The sequence below is a fragment of the Struthio camelus genome, chromosome 1 (assembly GCF_040807025.1).
Source record: "Struthio camelus isolate bStrCam1 chromosome 1, bStrCam1.hap1, whole genome shotgun sequence".
NCBI lineage: Eukaryota > Metazoa > Chordata > Aves > Struthioniformes > Struthionidae > Struthio > Struthio camelus.
This window is the reverse complement of record NC_090942.1, coordinates 134,998,600-135,022,956: the sequence shown is the minus strand read 5'-3', so window position 1 is coordinate 135,022,956 and position 24,357 is coordinate 134,998,600. Positions and strand designations below refer to the sequence as shown.

The following is a 24,357-nucleotide window of genomic DNA, read 5'->3' as shown; positions in this document are numbered from 1 at the left end:
TCATACCATTACTTAATCGCAGGTTGAGGAGTTCACAGGTGTTTATGATGAAATAGATGAAGAGGAATACTCCAGGATGGTCAGAGAGCGTCAAGACGATGACTGGATCGTTGACGATGGTAAGTTGAGAGTCATTGGGAGAGTGATTTTGATTATAGTGTTACAAACTCAATAGGGTTTCATAATATTTATATTTTGAGGTAAGTTATGCTTCAGTACCTTCCTGTGATTATTTTAGTAGACAAGAAAAAGATGAGCTTTTATATGGAGATAAGTCTTATGCACTGTTCTCGTAAAGATGTGTTAGGATAGTAGTTAAAATATTTTTCCATAAATAGAGAACTAGAAAATAAATTTTCAAAAGCAGTTATTGGTGATGTAACTTGAAAAAAAACCCTACAATTGATAATTTCTAATTAAACATGTAATATATTTACTCTAATAAGATATAGCTAAGAGTGCTGTGGTTTTTAACACTTGTACTGATAACATTCGTTTTCAAATAAAGTAAAAAATAAGTTTTTAAGTCTGTGATACTTTGAATTATGAAGCTATTGTTTAGAAATGTCACCAGGCAGAGTCAGAAATGTAAATTTTTAACAATTATTTTTGTGCAGGTGGTATAGGCTACGTAGAAGATGGAAGGGAAATCTTTGATGAAGATCTGGATGACGATGCTCTTGGTTCCAGTAAAAAAGGTAGGTGGAACATAACCACCGTAGAAAGTCTTCTAACTGCTTATAAAAGGCACTTAAAACGGGCAACTTCTTGGTATCAGTATGTGGTGAATATGGCTAAATGACGTGTTAACTTGAAGCTCTATAGTTCCGTGCCTGTGACTGGATATTGTCCAGCCTTCATGGTGGAGGTGATTTGACCTCAGTCTGTGGTAGCTTTAGCCCCACCAGGGCAATTTTGCTTACAGTGCGCTGTGGGTTGTGTACTCTCTTCTAGGAGAAATGATTCTGGGGAATGTTCTTGGCTTCCAAAGCTGGTGCCTACAGGATGGATGGTCTTTTTTGCCCCTGAAATACTTACATGCTTTTATGGGTCTGGGATCAAATGATTTTGCCAACTTCTGTAATTCAGTGGCAGTCTGAGGAATTGAGTCTGATGTTGAGAATCCAAGTGTAGTGCCAAACACCTGGATACTCTTTCCTTTCTGCACGTGCTTTCATGTGAAATATCTTTGTCCTTTAGCTGGGGTATGGACATGGATGTGCAAGGATCGCCTCTGAGGTGATGAGGCAAGATATGATGCTGATAGGTTTTTGCATTTTTTTTTTTTTTTAGTGCAGAGCAGCCATGAGAAAGCTGGCAACAAACAAAAGATCATTAGGCTTCATTTAAGCTGCTTCTCCACCTTTACACTGCAGGCTGATCTCAGCTGTCTATCTCTGCTAATAACAGGACCTATAAACATCTAATTTCTTTATGCATAAATCACAAATTTACACATAAATCACTTCTTCTGTAGGAAAAGGTAGCAGAACATCTGCAGTTGATAAAAAGAATGTGAAGAAGCCTGTGGTGTCAAAGCCAAACACGATTAAGTCTATGTTCATAGCCAGTGCTGGGAAGAAAAATACAGATGTAAGTTGCTGCATTTTTTTAATTTATAAGATTTTTAACTTGTTTGCACTATTTGATTTAGTGGGAGTGAAGCAAAAGTTTATTGCGGTTGCTTGTGTACAGCAACACATAAACTCCTGTTGGGAGCTGTTGTGTGTGGAGGACTCCAGAAAATCTTGTGTGCTCTGTAGAAGCCCTTTAGTCATTTGCTGCCAGTCTCCTGGTTGGGTGTGCACAGATAACTAAGAACTGTTTGGCTAATCTGTTATCTTACAGAAAACTGTGGACCTGTCGAAGGATGATTTACTAGGGGATATTCTTCAAGATCTAAATGCAGAAGTAAGTACATTTTTGAAAAATTTTGAAACATTTTAACCTATTCATTTTTCTTGCTTGGTTGCTTGGAATAGATAAAGAAAACAAAAGTCTTCCTATGGCTGGACCATCTAAGACTTGATTTAATCTATAGCACATCTGCTTAATATAGTCCATGTGTGTATGCAGTGGACTTGTCTGTTCTTTCCTACCTGCAGAAGTTGCATGACTACATTAGTTTGATAAGCCAACACTACTATGTCCTGATTAGAGACGGTTTATACTAACGTGATATTGAGCCTATGCTAATGCAGTCTTCTAGCTTCCTGCCGTCTTGGAGTGAAACAGGACTTAGTTGCATCTGCCCAGAGTATACCGTATATGTGCATATCCAGTTGCTGTGCTCCAGTGATGCGCGGTTGGGGTCCCCAGAGGAGACAGGGCTATTCAAGCAGATGATGTAGCCAGAGCTTCTGCCTGCCTCTTCCTGCTTTCCGTGGTTTGCTACAGAGAACCCAGTTAATGCGTTCTCTGAGTTAGGACAACAGGATGGCTGCCACCATACCCAAGGTTGGGCTGTCTCAAACGAGGCTGTTCCCAGTTCTTCTTTCAAACTGTTTACCAAAAAGTCTGGTGGCTTCTTTCATGGTCTGATTGCTCAGGTAACTTTTTTTTCTTTTTAAGTGATTGAGTTGTATATCAGGAGTTTTCTTTACTTGACAAGATTCTTCCGCACATGCTTGAAGTGGGAATCGCCCTTTCTCTAGCGATTTTCATTGTGTCTCAGATGCGTCTGCAGTATTTTTTAATGCATTAAGCAGTGGTAGTTCATGAAATCTGGATGTTAGTTTGGAAAATGAGATGTGTTGGTTGTTTTCTTTCTCTTTGTTGAAAATGTTACTAACCAAGGTAAGAACCCAGCAACCCATCTCTATTATGTCACTATCTCTTTTCTTTCAATACTCAGACTGTTCAGCTAAGTCCACCACCAGTTATAATGCTGAAAAGAAAAAGATCTGCTGGAGCGCCACTGAATCCTTTCTCTGTACCATCTCGGACTCCTAAGGTAAAGTGAAAAATGGAAAAAGTCCTTGTTACTAAGTCTTACCTATATTTTCATTATGTGAGATACTCTTGTCTTTTTTTTTTTTTTTTTTTACTTCTATAAATTACGTTTATCATTAGCTTCCTTAGTAGTGCTGCTGTATAACTTCATGTATTTTCCCTTCCCCCTCCATATTAATGCATTAAAAAATAAAACTCTCATTTTGTATCTTTAGTATAATAGTAGTATGTAGGCTGACTGTTATACTTGGCAGGTGTATTCATGTTGGGTGCGTTGCATGAAGGTGAGTTAGGAAAAAGAGACAAGGCAGAAAGATAAAAAGATCTGTGTGGCAAGGAATGGAGAATGGAAGATGAAAAGTGGAGAAAAGAATGTTTGTGGGTGTGGAAAAGGATAACGACCTCCTCTTTTGCAGAATTGGGATGCTGATAGAAAATTGAAGCTATGGATAGAAATTGACTCTAGTGAAAGATTTTGAAGTGGTAGGCTGCTAAGAATGGAAGACTGATTTGATAAGAGTTCTTACTCCCTCTGAGTAAGAAGTCCAGCAAAGTGGGCAGGAGACCTGCATGGATGAGCAAGGAACTCCTGGCAGAACTCCAGCAGAAGAAAGAAGTCTACAGAATGTGGAAAACGGGACAGAGGCTACTTGGGAGGAATTTGGGAATATTGTCAGAGTATGCAGGGATGCAACAAGGAAGGCTAAGGCTCATTTGGAATTAAATCTGGCAAGGGATGTCAAGGACAACCAGAAGGGCTTCTGCAAATACATCAATATCAAAAGGAAGACTAAGGAAAATGTTGGCCGGTGGCTGAATGGGGTGGGTGCACACTGTATCCTGTACTTCTGTATATACTTCTTGATACTTCTCTGTATCCTGGTAACAAAGGATATAGAGAAGGCAGAGTTATTGAATGCTGCCTTTGCTTCAGTCTTCACTGCTAAGGCCAGTCCTCAGGAATTCCAGACCCTGGAGAGAAGACAGAAAGTCTAGAGAAAGGAAGACTCTCCCTTGGTCGAGAGGGATCGGATTAGAGATCATTTGTGCAAACTTGGCATCCACAAATCCATGGGCCCCGATGGGATGCACCCACGAGTGCTGAGGGAGCTGGCGGATGTTATTGCTAGGCCACTCTCCATCATCTTGGAAAGGTCCTGGAGATCAGGAGAGGTGCCTGAGGACTGAAAGAAAGCCAGTGTCACGCCAGTCTTCCCAAAGGGCAAGAAGGAGGAGCCAGGAAACTACAGGCCTGTCAGCCTCACCTCCCTCCCTGGCAAGGCGATGGAACAGCTCATCCTGGAGGTCCTCACTAAGCATAAGGAGGACAAGAAGGTGATCAGGAGTAGTCAGCATGGATTCACCAAAGGGAAATCATGCTTGACCAATCTGATAGCTTTTTATGATGGGATGACCGGCTGGGTAGATGAGGGGAGAGCAGAGGATGTTGTCTCCCTGGACTTCAGCAAGGCTTTTGACACTGTCTCCCATCACATCCTCCTAGGCAAGCTCAGGAAGAGTGGGCTAGATGAGCGGAGAGTGAGGTGGCTTGAGAACTGGCTGGATGGCCGAGCTCAGAGGGTTGTGGTCAGTGGCGCAGTGTCTAGCTGGAGGCCTGTAGCTAGCGGTGTACCCCAGGGGTCAGTCCTGGGTCCAGTTTTGTTCAATGTATTCATCAGTGACCTGGAGGAAGGGACAGAGTGCACCCTCAGCAAGTTTGCTGATGATACTAAACTGGGGGGAGTGGCTGATACACCAGGGGGCTGTGCTGCCCTTCAGAGGGACCTGGACAGGCTGGAGAGGTGGGTGGAGAGGACCCTCCTGAAGTTCCACAAAGGCAAGTGCAGGGTCCTGCACCTGGGGAGGAATAACCCCCGGCACCAGTACCGGTTGGGGGTTGACCTGCTGGAACGCAGCTCTGCAGAGAAGGACCTGGGAGTCCTGGTGGACAACAAGTTAAGCAGGTCAGCCCCCAGCCTGTACTGGTGCATGGGGTTGTTCCTCCCTACCTGCAGGACCCTGCACTTGCCTTTGTTGAACTTCAGAAGATTCCTCTCTGCCCATCTCTCACCTCCATGACTGTTAAAATGAGCCAGCAATGTGCCCTTGTGGCCAAGAAGGCCAATGGGATCCTGGGGTGCATGAGGAAGAGTGTTGCCAGCAGGTGGAGGGAGGTGATCCTGCCCCTCTCCTCAGCCCTGGTGAGGCCTCACCTGGAGTACTGTGTCCAATTCTGGGCTCCCCAGTACAGGAGAGACCTGGCCCTACTGGAGAGAGTCCAGCGGAGGGCTGCAAAGATGATGAGGGGACTGGAGCATCTATCCTTGAGGAAAGGCTGAGAGAGCTGGGCCTGTTCAGCCTGGAGAAGAGAAGACGGAAAGGCGATCTGATCAATGTGTACAAGTATCTGAAGGGGGAGTGTCAAGAGGATGGGGCCAATCTCTTCTCCGTGGTGCCCAGCAATAGGACAAGAGGCAACGGGCACAAGCTGAAACACAGGCAGTTCCTCCCGAACATGAAGAAAAACTTCTTTCCTGTGAGGGTGGCTGAGCACTGGCACAGGTCGCCCAGAGAGGTAGTGGAGTCTCCTTTGCTGGAGATATTCAAGACCCTCCTGGACGCGATCCTGGGCAATGTGCTCTAGAGGACCCTGCTTGAGCAGGGGTGTTGGAGTAGATGATCTCCAGAGGTTCCTTCTGACCTTAACCGTTCTGTGATTCTGTATATGGAAAGGGCCTTTTGTCTGGGGATACATTGATAAATTTGATAAGAGTATTTAGAGAGCGAATGGAGTAGAGTAGATTCATCTGATTTACCATTAAAATACAAGAGCAAAACTTTGTGTGATATTGAAATCCACTCTTAGGCTGTCAGTAACCAGTGGCACTCACTTCAGCGGATATATTGGAGCCTAGGAGTAGTTAAAAAAAGGAGAGGGAGATACAGTAAGAGAGGATCTTTATCCTGCAAGATAGAAGTCACTTTCCTTGGAAGCAATTAGAAAGACGTTAGTTCCTGGGCTGGTTGTTCAGGTGATGATAGTTCTTGTGCCCCAAGGAGGAGGTGGAGATTTTAAAGAGTGAAAAAGCTGAGAGGAGAACCAGGAGTGCAGCCTTAGAAACTAATAAATGGGAGTGAAAGAGGAAGGTGGCAGTGATGCTTTCTACTTGAGGAGATGAGCAGAAACAGAGGTACGTATAAATTCGTTTGGCTGAGCTGGGAAAAGTTTTGTTAGTGAAGGTAGATTTAGTATGTGTGCATTCTATTGAAGGTAAAGGAGCGGCCAAGTTTTGTGTTGGCCACAGCAGAAGTAGCTGAATGGAGATTAAAACCCTAGGAATGATTACATGCAACTTTGTCAATTCTACATCAGTTAGATGAAAATAACTGCTTACCCTGAAGATAAAGGTTTGGGGCCTTGCTCAGAATTAAGGACCAGTAGATGCACAGACCTGTCCTTGGCTCTTGGTAGAAAGCACTTCATATGCATCTTGAATGAGATGAGTTTCTGTAGCTGCTGTTGTGGTGATGTCCTGTCTGAAACATGAACTTCGTGCTTCTTGTCTCAGAGCTAAGGCTTACAGAGCATGCTGAAATGTAGTTTTTTGTTTTCCTCACTCTCTGTGTCATGTCTACAGCATGAGAAATCCAGTGGAGTAGCCCTCTGCTTTCGACTTTCGTGGAGTCCTCCAGACAGCTTCAATTCATTACTGATATGAACAGCTGTATTAGACTTCTGCAGTTGTTCCAGGCTTCATCCCTGGCTGACACAAATTGTCGCGCACTCAGCTGACAAAAAATGGAGGTTTTAATTTAGGAACGAGGTCATGCTACTTTGGAAGAATAGTGAAAATAACCATAATTTTAATCAAATGTCAACCATTGCTTGTTGTAAACTTTTTAAAAATTATAGTAGGAACGCACACTTCACAGCAGAAGTGATGCTATAGAATTTAAAGTTTACTCTTGAGGAGTTTTGGCTGTCATGCTGCAGCATACATGGAGCTTTTCCTCTAACGATGGTTGCTAGTTCTGTAAATAGTTGAGCATTTTTCCCTTTTGTGCTTTTAAAGAAAAATTTTTAACTCATGGCTAGCATGTCTTTCAGGCGATCAGCCCTATATCAAGGAACACTCCTGCTCATCACAGAAAGGAAGGTCTTCCTCCAGCTTCATTTCATCCTAAGCGTCCCAATTATACACCAAAATCTGTCATAGTCTCTAAAGAGAATGAGGATACCAAATATGTTTCAGAAGTTACAGAAAAGGGAGGAATAGTGAAGACAACAGAAGAGAAAGCTACTGAAGGTATTGAAAAGAAAATAAAGCCCAGCTCTGGAAACTCTTTAAATATGGCGTACTAATTTTAAAGCAGTTTTTAGTTTACACTAGTTAGATGTTTAAGTAGCTTAAATGTAGTATTTGGCTTGTATTAATAGTGTATTACATTTATGTATACAGTATGCAATCTAGTATGTCATTGTAATGAGTCAAGCCTCTAGCTCTGTGTGCGGTACTTGCAGATGATGATCAGGGAATGATGGATTTTGATGATGAGGACTTTGATGAACCTATGGAAGCAGAGCATGTGGAAGCTATACCTGAGGCAGCTGAAAGCTTGAAGAGAGACAAGGAAATAGAAAAGAAAGAGACAGAGCAGCTGGAATATGTGAAGAAAGACACATCTGTGTTGTAAGGATCTCTATTTATTTCTTCCACTAGGAAGCCTTTCAGTATCCACAAGCCTTAGATTCAGCTTCATATTTATCTTTGCCATGGGATAATTGTGATACAGACAAAATGATAATAGCGTTCTGCGATTTTTATTGGTTCTTTTTTTGACCTGACTTTAAAAATTGTCATGTCAAACACACTGATGGCTACTTAATTGAAGAATACTTTGTGTTTTTGGGAACTAGCACGTAACAATACAAAGAGCTACCTAACTGTTTTGGTACGTTGTGGTGGCTTAATGTGGATGATGAGCCACAGATTTTGGTGCTGATTAGCAAAAATGAGGAATTGCTAACAATACTCCCTCTGAGCAACTGTGAAGGCATTGCATAGCATTAATTGTAGCTAAAAGTAGTTTCCCATGGTGAACAGGTATGTCTTTAGAAATAGAAAAAAGTTTTTTATTTACTGAGGTTTTTTTTGTTTGTTTGGAAGAACCTTGACTCGTATGTTTCAGAACTTTGAATTGTAAAATATACAAATGAAAAGACTTAAATATTAGTCACTCGAAGCAACACTCAAAGCACTCTGTTGTTCCCACTGAGCAACTTTTATAGACGGGTGGGCTTACTTGTTATGGAAAGCTTTGAAGGACTAAGGCTGAAATGCAAGATAAATGACTTTTAAAGCCTGTATGCTGCATACTTAGAGCCATACTCGTATGTATTTCTCTCTCACACTCCACCCTTCTCTTCAAAAGAAAGCTGAAGAAACCCAACAGTTTGGAATGGTACTCAGTAGCTGGCAAAAGTGGCAAAAGGTGTGAGAATACAGGACTGAAAAAAGAAAAAAAGTGGTTATAGGAAAGGCACGATTTTACTTCTCTCTCCTTTCTTCTTCGAAACCTGCAGAAGTTGTTCTCTCCCAGATGTCTCGTGTTGGGACAGAATTGATGAGGATGAAGCTGATTTAGTGGCAACAGAAGTTCAGCTGGACCCCAATCTCCTTCCACTTGTGAGTGGGGAAAATGATGATCAAGTCTTAAGGTTTTATTGGCTCGATGCTTATGAAGATCAGTACAGTCAGCCAGGTAACTGTTACAGTTAAAGGCAGAAAATGCTTTTCTGACTCTCTTCATGTAACTGTGATTTTCAGAGTTGCCTGAACTATGTCTAGATACCCTTTCTCTCTCTGTTCTGTAAGCTGTTCGTTAATCTCTCTTATTTCTCCCCTGCCCCGTCCCTAGTGCAGGGCATTGTCACTGGACAAAGCAAGAATTTCATCTCCTGGTCTAGGATCCTCTAGGGAAGTATAAAGGGAACTACTAGCACTTCTTCATGTTGGTGGCCTGTTGACATTCTTGCTCCTAGAGTGCACAAAGGTTTTTACATTGGTATTGTCATTTTCTTGTTTAATGGAGCAACAATTGAGCATGCATTCTTCTTTGTTTTTGGAAAAGTAGCTTACAATTCTGATGGATTATTAGTTCACGTCCTGTATGGTAACTGTTGCATGATTTTATGCAATGGGAAGTTATATTTTATCAAGGGAGGAAGGTGGCCTGAAAGATTTAAGCCCTTTCTAGACTCTTTTATTGAAGCCCTCTGTATTAACATCTCTAAGAGACTTTGTGCGGTTGAAGTGTATATCCTAGCTCTCATCATGTTCGTAACTGCAACGTTTTCTTCTCTAGCCTTGACAGAAGTAGTCTTGTTCACATCCTCTCTAAGCACTTCCCATCAGTCCTCTCATTTCATTGGCAGCTCTAGTATCTTTAGTTTCTAATTTATATGCATCATGTAGGTTTGCTAGAAGGTTCTTCCATATCTTGTTGAAGGCTTTTTGGGTTCACGCTGTAGGCGTTAAGTCAGATACATTTCTCCGTTACACCTTTCTTTGTAAAGTGGGATGCCAAACTTGAATATGAGGCTGTGCTGAGTTGAGCAGCTTGGTGACAAGAGTGGTAATAATCATAGATATCTTGAGGAAATCAATGGCTTTAATATAAGATTGCTACTCTTAAAGACCCCACTGTTGTTCTGTTCTCTTTTTTTTTTGTTTTCTAAGCCAGCGGTTGCTGAATGGAACGTAATTATGAAAGGATTTCTGTTCCTCGCGTGCAAGGAGTGTTCTTTTCTCATTATGACTTTTTCAAGGTTGAATAATAAAGACTGCACCTGTTTTCAATTAGTAGTGTAGAGCGAAAATTTCGATACTGCTCTTTGTTTAACACGTTCACGATCTGTGTTTATACCTCATTTGCTGTGATGTCAAATGCGTTGCCTGAGGAGTAAACACCATAGCATAATCATAAGAGTTTTTCAAACTTCAAATGATTTTCAGAGACTACTTTTCATAACTCCCTTTACTACTTTAGGGAGATAATTTGAGAATTGTACTCCTTTTAACATCTTAAAGAAGTAATGAATAAAAATTGCTCTTTTTCCTCCCTCTGCATCTCCTGTTCTGTATCTGTTGACTTTGCTTGCGTTTTGCTCCGTTTGGTAACATGATCTGTGTTTTCACAAGCTTCGTATACTTTATATGCTTTGTGTATTTTTTTTTCCCTCCTCCTGTCTGTCTGTCTTTTCTTAAAACAGGCTTAGAGGGGATAATATTTATTCTCTCCTTCTTGGTTTTACATATGAAATGTTTCTGAAAACTCTTGGAAGTTAGCCTTGCTTTCTGTGTGTGTGTGTGTGTGTGTGTGTGTGTGTGTGTGTGTGTATGTGCAGGGGGGATGTTGAACTAGAGGTCCCCTTCCCCCTAAATTACTTTAATTCTGTGAAATCTAGTCATTTAAAGCCATATATTTGTTCATGCTAGCGTTGACTGAAGTTTGCCTCTGCAACCCAGGCAACCTTTTTTCCTGCCTTTGAATGGCTTCTGTAGCCTTCTTTCTGCATAATCTGCTTACATGTATGCCTCTGACTGGTTATCTTCTCAGGGCTCTTAGTATCGCCACCTATTTAAGCGATGAACTCCCAATTCTGGGTCTCCCCCATGTTTTCACGTCTTTGTATGATACAAACCCATCTGAGTTTCTTATCTCCTAAACAAAAAAAAAAAATAGAGATTACTCAGGACAAGAACTCCATCTTCCCTGTCACTTAGATCTGTAATTTGAGCTCTTTCTAGATCCTTTCATGCAAACTGTCTAAATCTTGAAGGTTGTCTCTCTATCTCTCTAAGATACTTTGTGCAGCTGAAATACATATCCTGGCTCTCACGATCTTCAAAACGGCAACATTTTCTTCTCTAGCCTTGACAAAAGTCGTTTTTTTGCAGCTATTCCAAGTGCTTCAAGAAATGGTTTCTCTTAGCCTCTCACTCTAACCCTGTGATCCATATTAGTGCATCTTCACTGATTTAGCTTAGAGTAAGAAAGGTACCTTTGTGTGTGATAGATCATGTGGCAAAGATGATTTATAACTCACTTGTTTGTGTACTCTCAGACCGAGGAGGAATGTAGGTTCCAAAATCTTCCTCATGTTAAACATTGTTTCTAAAACAGTCTTGGCTCTGGTAATTCTGATCTCATTAGTAGTAGCGTACCATGGGGAGAGTCTTTCATGTAATCAAATTCCAAATGCTTAAGGAGTTACATGTGAAGTCAGGTTTTTGAACGGTACCTGCAACTTTATTTTACTTGTAATTCACAAACAGTACTTGAAAGTCACATAGCCCTGTTCTATGTTATTTCAAAGGTTAACACAACTTAATTAGCAGTTTGTGGCATTTTGTGCTAAAGCCAGCTTCTCACTGGCTCAGAGATGTGCGGATACTGATAATAACGACACGGTCCACAGTGAAAGAGTCAGTCGCATTAGTTCTGCGGTGGGTAGACTCTTTGACTTCCCTACCATGGTTAAGGCGAGTATCTTAGCATTCAGGTTTTCATGTGATACATCTCGTAATAGTCTTTTCTTGTAATATATCTTTCAGTGTCCTCATCTGTTAAAAATGGCCAGTCGAAATCTTTCTGCAGTCCATCAACCTCTAGCTGTTGTCTTCTGAATGCGTTTCTGCACGTTTTATTAGTAGTAGGGTCTTGATCTTGCAGTACTAAAGTACAGGAAAAATGGATGAATTGTATTGGTTTAGGTAAAGAATGAAAAAAAGTTGTAGATGGCACAAGTGTTTCAGGAATGATTGACAGCACAGGCGTTCTGATTATCTTTAGCTTTCACTGATTTCTCCCTCCTTCCTCCCTCTCCCTGTGAATTACCAAACTGATGTAGGTAGAAACTGAGTATCAGAACAGAATTCTGAGACTGGTTATATGATGCCATTTTGAATTTCACATATCGTGGTGGTGTTACTATAGCAATGGAGGCAGAGGCATGAAGAGCTGTACCAGCTGTAATCTGTTTTTAAAGCTGATGTTTGAAGCAGATTATGATGTGCTGATTTATCAGAAAGATTTGGTTTTTAAGGATTTAAAATAGGAAATTCCTGTGTTTCTGTGCAAGAATACATAATTAGCTGCTTTAAGCAACATTTAAGAGTAACATAAGAATTGCATATTGTCCTTTTTAGGCGTGGTATTTCTGTTTGGCAAAGTTTGGATAGAATCAGCAAACACCTATGTCAGCTGTTGTGTGACAGTGAAAAATATTGAGAGAACTGTTTATCTACTGCCACGTGAAAAAGTAAGTATATCTGTTAAGTATGTCAAACGTAAGTACTTTTCATTCTGCTTATGGCAGGTTATGAGTTCTAGTAGTGTGTTTATGGGAACTGTCAAAGCCAGTGTTGTCTGATGTAGGTGGCACATTTGCGTACGCTGCACGCATGGCATGTTAGATGTGAGATGCAGAGTAGAGTGTTGCTGCCTCCCCCTTGACCCTTTCTGACAACTCCAGACAAATGACAGTTTGTCATCTTTGGGTTTACTCCTGGGGAAGTAAAGTCATCTTGAATTATTAGAAACCTCGGTGCTTTCTAAACACTCTGCTTTAAGTGATATTTCTTGAATTTGTTTTTTTCTGGTCTATTGCATTATAGTATCCCTTAAAGAAGAGATAAGTGGCTCGTAATTACAAAGCAAAATTCAGCTTATTGGTCACGTCATGTAAAATTTGACTTCCTTTTTTTTTAAGGAAATGGACCTGTCCACTGGCAAAGAGACAGAGACTCCGGTAACTATAATGAGTCTCTTCAAGGAATTTAATGACTGCGTTTCACCAAAATATAAGATCATGAAGTTCAAATCCAAGGTTTGTGTGCCAGCATCCTGTTTGGTCGTTTTTTGTTGTTGTGGTGTGGAAGGTAGGAAGTCCTCTGGATAATGTTTAATGAACTGAAACACTGTCCAGTGGGGGAGGTTATGCTGAAATGCAGATAAAGTGAACCTGCTTGTAACAGCCATGCCAGTGCCTTCCTATATGTGCATGTCCCTTTAATAATAATACGATTGTTCCATCAGCAAATTCTTTGATACTGAAAACTGATTTTGCATGCCCCGCTTCTTGACTTAAACCAATTTTTTTGTAAAGCTAGGCTCTGGCAATTACTGTATGTGCTATAACAATTACTAACGTTAAGCTAGGGCTTAAGTTGCTAAAGCCCTAGCTTTAGCCCTAATGCTAAAGTTGTGATAGAGCATTAATTTATAATTTCACAGGCAGTGCAATTTTCGAGACTCCTTTGTTTATCCAGTCACTCTAAACCACTACAGCAGAGCTTTGAAAGCTTTTCCTCACTCCTGTGGCTTACAAAAGTGAAATGACTTACTATGTCATGCAAGCATCACTCAAAGCTCGCTGAGGAATGCTTAGCTTGACATTGCTATTGAAATGGGGTTAATACATGTAACAGAGTCCTCTTGTGATACAGTCCACAGTTCGTTGTTGTTAAGATTCATTTCTCTCAGCCATTCTAGGGTATATACCTCAAGAGTGGGAAGAAAAAAAAATTTTGAGTTTTAGCGAGAACAACAATTTTAAGCATACTGCTCCTGAAAATGTTCAGTCATTAGTTTCTGTGAGGCTGATTTAAATGGTAGCCTGGCTTGCTTGCTTGCTGAGCTATTTCTGAGAAAATGGAGCAGGTGAAAGTTCTGTTATTGAAAGCCTGGGTATCAGATCATGGTGTCATAGCATAAAGTGAAAGATTGCTCAGTCCAGCGGGTAGGTCAGTAAGGGGGGATTTGTCATTGGGTCTTTGCGTTTGACCAGGAGTCATACTGAGCAAGTTGCTCTGTCTCTTTGCTTGTTTCATCTTGTTCTCACCCTTGCAGGTTTATCTATTTATGACATGTGCTGTTCAGAGGCTGTATTGTCTTCGTGTATTTGTACAGGACTTAACAAGTTTTGAGGACTGTCGTTCAATTTTGAAGCTGAAGCTGTTCTGAACTTGCAGTATGTGTAATAGTTCTGCTATTGCCGTGTTCCACTTGATCAAAAAATCCTTAGGGAAATGTTGAAGAAGAAAATGTTGCTGTAATGGAAAATTTACAGATATAACACTTATCATAATTCTGCAGAGAAGAGCCGATATTACTGATAGTGTTACGAATGAATTAGATTGTTAGTGGTGTTTGAGGAAGTTTGCTCATTCATTTACGAAGAGCATTTGTTTTTTGGGGCCATAGGTAGGGAGTTTGTGTGGGGAAATGGTGCCTAAAGGGCAAATTAGAGGAAGAATTTTATTCGGAGTTAAGGGCTCAGAGGCTTTTCTGTTTTTCTGAAGTAATGTCATTAGTCTCATACAGATGACTTCATTGTAATTACTGGATGATTGGTTTTAACTTTTCCCAGACTAATTATCTTGTGACTTCATAAAATAAGTCAGCAAGTGGAAAGGCAAGCAAAAGAGCAGAAAGAATGAACTTTAACAATATGTAAATGGAGGAAAATAAAACATGCTCATAGGATAATTCAGGTTGGAAGGAACCTCAGGAGGTCATCTAGTCCACAGTTAGAGTGCTTTGGAAAACTTAAGTTGTTTGAAGTGCAAATGTCAGCAGTGCTTCTCAGATGGCAAATGCATGCAGGAAATCACATCTTTTCGACAGTGTGTAGCTTAGTGCACTTATGCATCCTTCAGGGAAAATATGTCTTCATTCGAACATTACAAAACTTGCCTCTCTAATTTTTATTCTAGATTATTTTCTCTCTCTTAAAACTCTGATGCAAAATAGCTTTTTCACTTTTCTCAGTGTTAGTGTACGGTATTTTTGATTATAATGAAGTTTTTATGTGTTAGGCTTGGAAAGGAATGAATTTAACAGTAGATTTAAAAAAAAAAAAGTTTGTAATAGCTCACTCTTAAAAGACCCTTTCAGGGATGAGAGAGAAAGCTCAGGGCAAATGAGTTCCTCATTAAAAGAGAGGATGCAAACATTTGTACTAAAGAGAGGAAAAGAAAGGAATTGGCTTTTGAAAAGATGCAGCTCTATTAAAAGAAATTGAGGACTCCACCTGTTCCATGGTACTAAGAAAAAGTATTATGGAGTGAGATAGCAGAATAGCATAGTTTAACCTTCAGAGATGGCTTTTGGGAATTGAGTGCAAATCCTTTTTGCAAAGGTATAGGGAATTTTTGATATTAGTTTAAAGCTCGTTATGCTTTTACTAAGCTTATACAGAGCTTGAAATGAAAGACTCAACTGTGTTGTCCAGACACGTGGCTATATTATATGTGGAATCCTTGGATATATGCAGGAGGGATCCCTAGGAAGGATAGGGAAGTACCAGCACTAAGGCACTGCTCAGCTCTTATCTGGAATATCGTAACACTTCTGATCACCCTGAGAGGGAAAGATGAACTCAAAAGAGAGCAGGTACAAAAGAGGGCAGTTAGGAGAACGAGAGAAAGGGAGAATCGGTTATACCAGAGAAAGCTATGGAAGAGATTGAATTTTCTTTCTTTGTTTTTTTTTTTCTAGCTTTGTGAAGAATACTGATTTGACCTCTTTGCCCCCTACATACATTAAAGGGGGATGAGCGGCAAGAGCGGAGTTATTTTAAGGACAGTGTTAGCAAAAGAACAAATTTATAAAATTTAATTCATGAATAAGTTGGGCCGGGTAGTTAAAGGTGCAATAAAGCTCTGGAGCAGCTGATCAGAACTATTTCTAAGCAGTAAAACTCAAAAGACTGTTTGAATTTGTCAGACTTTTCAGTAAACTGAATTTTACTCACTAATCTGGCAGAAAGCTCTCCAGGTTTATTTCACTGGGATAATTTTCTGCTGGGTTGGGTAGTTAGTGTCTCCTGGGAGAGTTTAATGAGAGCTGGAACTGACAGGAGAGTATGGCTAGTAATGTGCCGGAAGAGAGGAAAGACTGGAGAGGAAAGCAGGACTGTTGTTGGGGCTTCTGGAGGACTATTAAAGGAAAATATAGTAGTAACGTGGCTATTCCACCTTAAAGTGAGGTTTACCGTGAACGAGTGGCAGTGTACTACACAGTAAAGTGTGCCAGGCTTACGTCTGGGCAGCAGAGGGTCCTGTTGCTGCCCGGAAGGTAGTTGTGGAATTAGTGGGGTTGCTCCCTTCCTTAGACCTCCTTTTCCTTTGTTCCTCTCTGAGAGACCTCAGTTTGCCTGTTAAATACCTTATCAATCTCCTTTTCATAAGGCGTCATCATCTTTCTTTTCATGGCAGCCATACCATGAGAGATGTTACATTATACAGCCCTTGCTTCTGCATTTCCGTAGGGGTGCGAGGGGCTCTCGAGTTGAAATGATGGTTGCAGTCAGCTAGGTGAACCGTCCAAAAGAAGGACTTCCGCACAGTGTTGCTACTGTACCGTTGACACGGTGGGTCTGCTGTGGAGCTGCCCTGTCCTGCGATCTGCAGCCGATGTTCCACTGCTGTGTTATCGAGGGTATAGGTGTTTTGAAACATTCTGGGAACGCTAATCGCAGCATTGCCCGTGTGAGCAGAGAGTAAAGCAATCCACTCGGAGTAACACATAGCAGGTCTGTCTCAGGTTTAGCCCTGTGAAAGGTGAAGGAATTCTTACTCTTCCACCGTTAACTGGAGATGTTGCTAGCAGATGCTCCCAAAGTCCTTTTATTCGGGATATCCAGCTTTTTGAAGATGTGGACAGAGCCATTACTTATACACTGAGACAAGCTGTTCTTGCTCGCTCTCTCTATCTTGCTTGCTCTTTCTCTCTCTTTCTCTCTCTTTTTTTGCTCGCTTGCTCCCTTTTGCTCACCCCCTTGCTTGCCCTCTTTCTCTGTGTGTGTGTGTGCGTGCACGCGCGCATGCATCTTGGCCTTGCCAGCACCAAACTTTATCCCTGTGAGCAGATACACTTAAGCCATAGCACTTCCTCTTGCACCTGCTGCTAATTGTGGCTTCAATGGGTTGCACTGCTGCCAAGTTAGTAAGTCTTCACAAATCAATTCGAAAGCTGCCTTACTCCACTTAGAAACTTAGCAGCTAATCACTGCTGCTCATTTCTGCTTTCTGAAGGGCCACTTGAAGGGCAGATTACTCTGCAGCAAAGCGTTCATTCACTGCAGTTATGACCAGAGGCTTGTGTAATTGAGCTGAGCTCTGTGGAATAACGCAGATGAATCACTGCAGCATACTATTTTTACACTATGTTCAGCTTGCGTTTGCAACGAGAACTTGTTTGAAGCCTGAGAGTTTTAAAAAAAAAAAAAAGGCCTATCGGTAGTAGGTGCTGAAAGCAATGCATAGCCCCCTGTGTCATGCTATGGCTCTAATGTGCTGCTTGTGTCAGGTACTGCTTCAGCTTAGCAGCTCAGATCTACATTTAAAGGCTAATGGCTAGTACCGTAACGCTGTTCTGCCACGATAGGGATGCTGTTGTACCAAGTCATGTTACTCCTTTCTGCCTCAGTTAGCTGTTGATGCTATAGTTGCTTCTTGATTTGCCTTTGCCTTCTTCCTATTTCATAGAGGGCCCTTTTCTCAGCTAACCAGGCTTTGCTGCCTCAAAACCCACTGGTACTGCAATGTTATGAGAAATAGTAAACTTGACTGCTAGTTGTAGTGCTCTAAGGGCTGGTGTTGCCGACTGTTATTTTAAGGAAAAGAAGCCAAATAATTTTGAGTTTACCTGACTGTGCATGTATTTAATTGCTCTGTAAAATTTTGTTACTATTTCTGGTAACTTTGTTTTTCCTATTACACATAGAGTCAGTATAGTATAGAATTAAAGTAAGCGTAATGTGCCGAACTTAGTGCACTATGTAGTGAAAATATTACCTTTATTTAATTTGAGGGGCCTCTAGATTCTCTGGTAGTATGAGTAAAAATGTTCTAGCATAGTTATGGCATAACATAGTTCTATAGTGTAGATGTGTAACGGTGATGTAGATATTTTGTAAACATATCACAGGCTAGTAGAGCATAGTATTTCAGCAGGTACCCTGGCATTGTCCCACAGGATATTGTACTTGTTTGGGAAATGGAGGTAACTGTTCTTCAGGTCTGACAGACTGTATGCATGTTGTACAAAGTCACTATTGTTCTGGGAGCAAACAGAAGCGATACTTTCAGTACAGTTGTAGTGAATGAACTTGAGACTGCTTTAGCAATATCTGTTATAGGCCAAAAATCTTGACTACTTTCTAGTAAAAACCAAATCACTCAAAATGAAAAGCAAAATTCTGTCATAGAAACGGTTCTGTTCTAAGGGTTCAGTAAAGTAAATAACTGGCAGGTGGTGGTTTGCCGTATTCTTGAGTATATTTGAAGTCTGAATTTAAAAAATGTTTCTGGGTTTCCTTAACTATGAAGATTGTATGTTTTTTTTCTTTTGTAATGGTTCGTATGCTTGTAAGTCACTTCTGTAGAAACTGTTCATTGTAAGAAAACTTAAAGAAGTTAAACACAGTAACCATAACAGTCTTGCTATCATTAGATGGTTATAGTGAATTGCAGAAGTGGTAATACATGATCAAGCCCTTGTTATTGGAGGTGTATGTTGTGGGTGGCTTTTATTTCATTAGTTCTCTTACTGAGAAACAATGAATTTTCAATTGGAAATACTGGAAAAATATTAATATCTTTATTTTATGTAGAAAGTTGAAAAATATTATGCTTTTGAGATTCCGGATGTTCCAGCAAAATCTGAATACTTAGAAGTTAAATATTCGGTGAGTATAATTAATCTCATGAAAACCCAAACATTGCTTTTCTACCAAATACTGGATTTTATGATTTTATTTATATTAACAAAAATAAAATTTGCTCTCTAGTAGCCAATGGCTAGACCCATTCTGCAGTGTGTAAAGTCAGTTGCTTGTTATCATATATTAAAAAAAAAAAAAAAAGGAGGTTAACACCTAAGCTTATGGGGGGGGGGGTCAATTGGTTGATTTACCTTTTTTTTTTTTTTTTCTTGATATTTTTATGCTGGTTAGTTCCTAGCGTAAATGGCTTATTGCCAGGAAATCTGTGACGTATTAATTTGTCTGTGTTAGCTGTATTTGTGTAAACAAAGCTTGAGGAGGGAAAAAGTTCTGCCTGAAACTACTACAGACTATTAAATACCTCCTATCTTCTTCCCCAATTATACTTTGTTTATTGATTATGGCAGTATATATTCCCAATTATCATGTTTTCGTTGCCTTGTCTTCCCTCCAAACAACCCTTTAGCATGCTGTGTCATGATGCAAAGTAAGATGTTTTGAATTACTTACTAGCCTTAAATGTTTTGTTGAATTCATGTCTAGAATATAGCTGATACCTTTGCTTCTATGGCTCTTAGGGTAGCTGGGTGAGAAAATCTTTAGTTGAAGAGCTGTAAAATTGAGCAGAAAAAATGAAAAAAATTCCCATGAGAACATCAGTAGCTATTCTTGGATTAACAAAAATACTTGATTCGGTTTCACATGTAAGAGATTGAGCAGTTCCGAACCTATTTGGTCAATTGCTGAGGTAATGGCATTTTATAGCATCTTTTATCCCATTTTCAGGTGCTAAAGCAGAGTTGCACGGAGATTTGCTAGCTATCCCAAATCTATATTTAGCTTTGCAGAAACACTTTAACCACTGTCTGTATCACAAACGAGATTAAAACTCCAACTAGATAATTCAGTTTGCAACACTTATTTAAGCAGTTTCTATATTAAAATGGCCATGGAGCATTGTTGCAATGTTGGCTGATGATAATATTTCTCTCTTGTATCCATATAGATGAAGAACTTTTGCTTCAGTGCAATTTTAGTGTCCTGATTTAAGCAGAGTTATGCCCAGTCAATAATGTAATTTGTTGAATTACTGTAAGGTATTATGTATTAACGCTTTGCTTGTGGGAAATTGCAGTGAATTCAGGTACTGTGTGGTTTCGTGAAGTTGCTGTCTGAATGTAGTATGTCAAAAGGATGACTTCTGTGGGGTGAAATGACTCACTGCTTTTTATTAATTGTTAGGCTGAATTCCCTCGACTTCCCCAAGATCTGAAAGGAGAAACATTTTCTCATGTATTTGGAACTAACACTTCTAGCCTGGAACTTCTGTTGATGAATAGGAAGATCAAAGGACCATGCTGGCTGGAAATAAAAAATCCACGTATGGTAGTTTGCATGTGGAATACTTGTTTGCCGAAAAACACACACAAATATAAATTGTGGGGAGAGAGGGGGGACGGGGAGAATTAAATTGTCCTGATAAATCAATTTACGACATGGGAATTTATCTCGGTAATTTTCTTAATTTAGTACAGATTGTAGCTTGTATTGTTCCTCTTTTGTGTGAGAGCTCTATCGATACGAAGTTACACACAGTACAGATGAGATTATAACTTTGAGTAGTTGTGTATAGGAAAGTTTATTTGGGAAGAATACCCCAACGACATATTCTGCACAGAGTGTATAAGGAGAGAACAGTCTCAACTCTGTCTCTCCCTAGTCCCTATGGCAGTGAGATCTAGGCAGTCCCTAGCAGCTACTCTTTGGTATGTACCCTAAAACTGTGCCTACTGAACTAGTTAAAATCCATTTCCTAGAAATCTATTCCTTTTTCTTCTCTTAATACTTTGAGAGGTTTTTTTTTTTTTACCTCAAATATATCTTTTTAAGAACAAGCTACTGCTAGATGGCTTGCTTGTTTGCTTTTGCGGTATGAATTGTGGTGCAAAGCCTTTTAGTTTGGGGCTTGGTTAGAGCCCTTTTGTTCAGTGGGTGCTGTATATTCCCAAGAATGCAGAAAAGCTAATGCTACTGGACGAAAGCTACGTCTTTTAGGACAAGGTCTTCAAGGCGCTTTGAATGTAGAATTGACGATATCGAACTCAGGACTATTCTAATTTTCAGCAGCTTCAGTAACTCTCAAAGCTGATACTAATGAGGATTTTGAGCTGGAATAAACAAGATAAATCCCTGATTGCCAAACGTAGATTAGCTCTGATGGCCTTTTCACCAGGCACTGGCAAACATCAGTCACTATAAAGGTACCTCGTGGTCTTAAAGGCGTAAGAACAGTTTTTCATCTTTGTTCTCCTCACAAAGATTGACCTCGCATGTCTTTTATATTTTCTTTTTTCACCCCCAAAGAGGCTGAAGCTGTTTCGTTCCTTAAGTCCAGCATGGCAAGTGTCATTGTAATGATAACTAGCAGTTTAGGCAGTAACAGTTCCATTCTACTAAATGTTGATTTGCATTCTCTCCAGTTAGACTATTTTGCTTAAGCTCAGGTACTGATGCCACTTCAGAATTAAATGCTATGCTAAGGGAGCTCTTTTATCCCATTCTCACGTCTCCATTACAGTCTTCGGATTCCAGAGAGAGTCCATATTTTGATGTCAGAATTGCTGATTTCAAAGCTGTGTCATGCCCACTCTCTTGAAAACTGTATTTGGCTGGCTGGTTATACTTACGCAAATTTCTTCAGCCATGGCACTGGATTTTGTGCCCCAAAGCAGGTGGTTTTTTGTGTAGTTGACCAGAAGATGTTTACTTTCTTGCAGCTTCCCTTCCAAACTTTCCATAGGCTGATCTTAGGGATAGGAAGTATGTCTGTTGGATTTAGAATAAGCAATTCTCAAACCATTGGATTTATCTCCTGCAGCTTTCCTGGAGCCTGTCATCACGATCCGTAATGTAGCTGTCTTTGCATCTTGAACATCAGTGCTAGATAGCATCAGAGCTTTTCTAGAGTGCTAGCTGAAGCTCTGAGTGTTAAGATACTGAAGATCAAAGGAAAAAGGTGTTAAGCAATTCATTCGTTATCCTTTTCCTTTGGACAGATCATCAGTGTTGGATAAATGAAGATGGTTTAGTCAGCTGCCTCTTATGAGACTGTTATGAGAGAGGATAAAATATGTGGGTTTCCGGAGAGATGTCAAGGAATTTTGCAATGAGTAAGATAAACAGGATACCAATGGTTACCTTCAAAAATTTAATCCCTCAAAAGTTTAATCTTTGTTTCATTATAAGTGCATGTCATGAGTTATGTCATGACAATTTTTTGTGAATGACCGCTTCTTTTTTTAAAGCAAGTGAGCTATTGAAGGCTAAAATGGGTGGTAAACACATCTTTAAATATCTATACCTAATATGCACACGCGTACACCCACAGACATACACACATCACGTGTGTATGTGTGTTTGTGTATATATATGTTTAAAAAAAATTAGTTCTTGTACATTTGATCTTTAAACAACTTTTTATGCTCTTTGTTACATTTTAGGAGAGCTTATACTACCAAGGTAGGATGAGCTCTCTTTCTATGACATCCCCATCTTATTTCCATAATTATTTTACTGAAGGACTATATCTAAATAAATTATTCAGCACATTTCAGTCAGTCATATGCTAGCTATGTTCTTTTTCTCGTTTGATAAAAATTGATTTGATTAGCACTCTGGCTGCCTTTTCTGTAGTGCTTGAAAAATTTCTATGTATTCTTTGATTTCAGTTTTATTCTTTTATTTTTATTAAACCTTCCACCAGTCAGTCCAAAGACTGACTACAAGATTAGATGCTGAGAGTTATTAGGTGGAGGTACAGAATTTAGGTGGAGTTATGCTCACTTGGCTTGTACCTTTCTCTGCTATGACTCTGTATAAAGTTGACTGGAGTACTTTTTGCATTATACTGCGTTGTTCTGTTAGACTCCCTTGAGAGAGGCTTCTCATTTTGGAAGAAGAGAAATATGTGCCTCTTCTTTGACTCTTACATTGAGATTCAGATTTAGAAAAGGACCTGAAGGATGCTTACAGCTGCCTGACCATTAACGGAGAGATAGCAATTAACACCTCCAGATGGATACTGCTTACATTTTTTGTCACATAGGTGTTGGGGGAGTGAATCCACATCTAAGCGTGTCTGCCCCAACTTCAGACACGTAGCTGTGATGTGTGAATTGGGAACCCAGCAGCCTTGGGTTGTTAAGAGGGAAGAAGGGGCATCCTCCTGGCCTAGATACAAATCTTCCCTCTCTTCTTTGATGTTAGAGAGCGTCTGGTGTGATGCGGCCTCAGGCTGATGTGCTTCAGGGAATTACCAAAAGTTTGGTGGGATTAGTCTGGACCTTAGACTATTCATCACGGACAAAACATTAAAGGAACACGCTCTTCAGAACGGCATTGTTAGAAAAGTTTTGGCTGTGATTCCTGGAAGAGTGAAGGTGGTTCATGTTATTTCCTTAGAGCCCTCAAATCAGTCAGTCAGCTGGTGCAAGGTAGAAGCAGTGGCTGTGAAACCTGTCTTCGTGAGCGTGGTTAAAGATCTTTCTCCTCCTCCTCCTCTTGTGGTCATGTCCCTCAGCATGAAGACGATTCAGAATCCAAAGACTCACCAGAATGAGGTAAATAACCTGCTCTGATTTTGGTTTGGTTTTGTTCTGTTCTTTGGCATGCGCTAAGAATTCTCTGAGACTTGAAAGAACTGCACCTGACAAACTATGTCTAATTGTATTTGCTTTTGAATAAAATTTCTGTGCAGCTGGCTTTTCAAAGAAACTTTTACTGAGGTCTTAACTTAACCGTAAGTCAAGCTCTGTGGGTTCAGTGGGCCTATTTGATTAGAATTTATTGTTAGTGCAGATTCTACATATGTATTTTTTCCAAGCCTTATATTTTGCTTTTGCATGTAAGAAACAGCCACAAATGAGGCTATCTCTGAACAGATGTTAATGAATTTTTTTTTTTTTGGTAAGTTTAAGCATTATATGTTCTAGATAAAGTGACCAATTTTTTTTTCTGATAAACTTATTCTGAAACAGAATGAGAGTCAGTTTTATAGTACCTATTACACTACTGTGAGATTCTTTCCTTTCTTCGCTAGGAGAGAAGTAGGTAGCCACGCTCAGTTGTGGACTGTATACCACAAATTGTGATTAAACATATTTAGCTGTTTTCTAACATAGATCTCCCTGGCTTTGTACTTAATATTTTTAGTTTCTAGATAATTATTTGTGGCTGATTGTTATTAAGAATGGAAGAAATATTACAAAAATTTTTGGTCAACATTTTCCAAACAGAAGTAGTCCTTCTGCTCAATTTTTTAAATTAATTTTTTAGGTAGGGATAATTCCCAATTTCTGACCAATCTAAGGAGACACAAGCCAGGAATGAACAGGAGTCTGCTACCAAGATGTTTTTAAAGCCTGACTGCTTTGTCTTGTGTGTATTTTCCTTAGCGATTTCTGGGGAGCCAGGACTACCTGCCAGCAAAGCAAGGAGGAGGATTGTTAGAGCAATAGCTTCTAGATGCTAAAAGCTCAAGTCTTCTTGACAGTCTTGAGTGCTTGCTTGGGGCTTCTTGTTCAGGCACAGCCCTTCCGGAGGGACGGGTACTG

At 40.1% G+C, this 24,357-nt stretch overlaps 1 protein-coding gene across 3 annotated transcripts in view; it reads left to right on the top strand.

Moving 5' to 3' along the window:
* Positions 1 to 24,357, top strand: part of POLA1 (DNA polymerase alpha 1, catalytic subunit) — a 217,964-nt gene that overhangs the window by 3,213 nt on the left and 190,394 nt on the right. For all 3 annotated transcript variants that reach the window (XM_068917389.1, XM_068917406.1, XM_068917397.1), the window contains 13 exons: positions 23 to 119; positions 618 to 698; positions 1,478 to 1,593; positions 1,849 to 1,911; positions 2,855 to 2,953; positions 7,061 to 7,259; positions 7,475 to 7,643; positions 8,537 to 8,715; positions 12,165 to 12,277; positions 12,728 to 12,844; positions 18,635 to 18,709; positions 19,988 to 20,126; positions 23,207 to 23,364. In XM_068917389.1, coding sequence (XP_068773490.1) covers positions 23 to 119; positions 618 to 698; positions 1,478 to 1,593; positions 1,849 to 1,911; positions 2,855 to 2,953; positions 7,061 to 7,259; positions 7,475 to 7,643; positions 8,537 to 8,715; positions 12,165 to 12,277; positions 12,728 to 12,844; positions 18,635 to 18,709; positions 19,988 to 20,126; positions 23,207 to 23,364 — 1,605 coding nt within the window. The remainder of the gene's footprint in view (positions 1 to 22; positions 120 to 617; positions 699 to 1,477; positions 1,594 to 1,848; positions 1,912 to 2,854; positions 2,954 to 7,060; positions 7,260 to 7,474; positions 7,644 to 8,536; positions 8,716 to 12,164; positions 12,278 to 12,727; positions 12,845 to 18,634; positions 18,710 to 19,987; positions 20,127 to 23,206; positions 23,365 to 24,357) is intronic.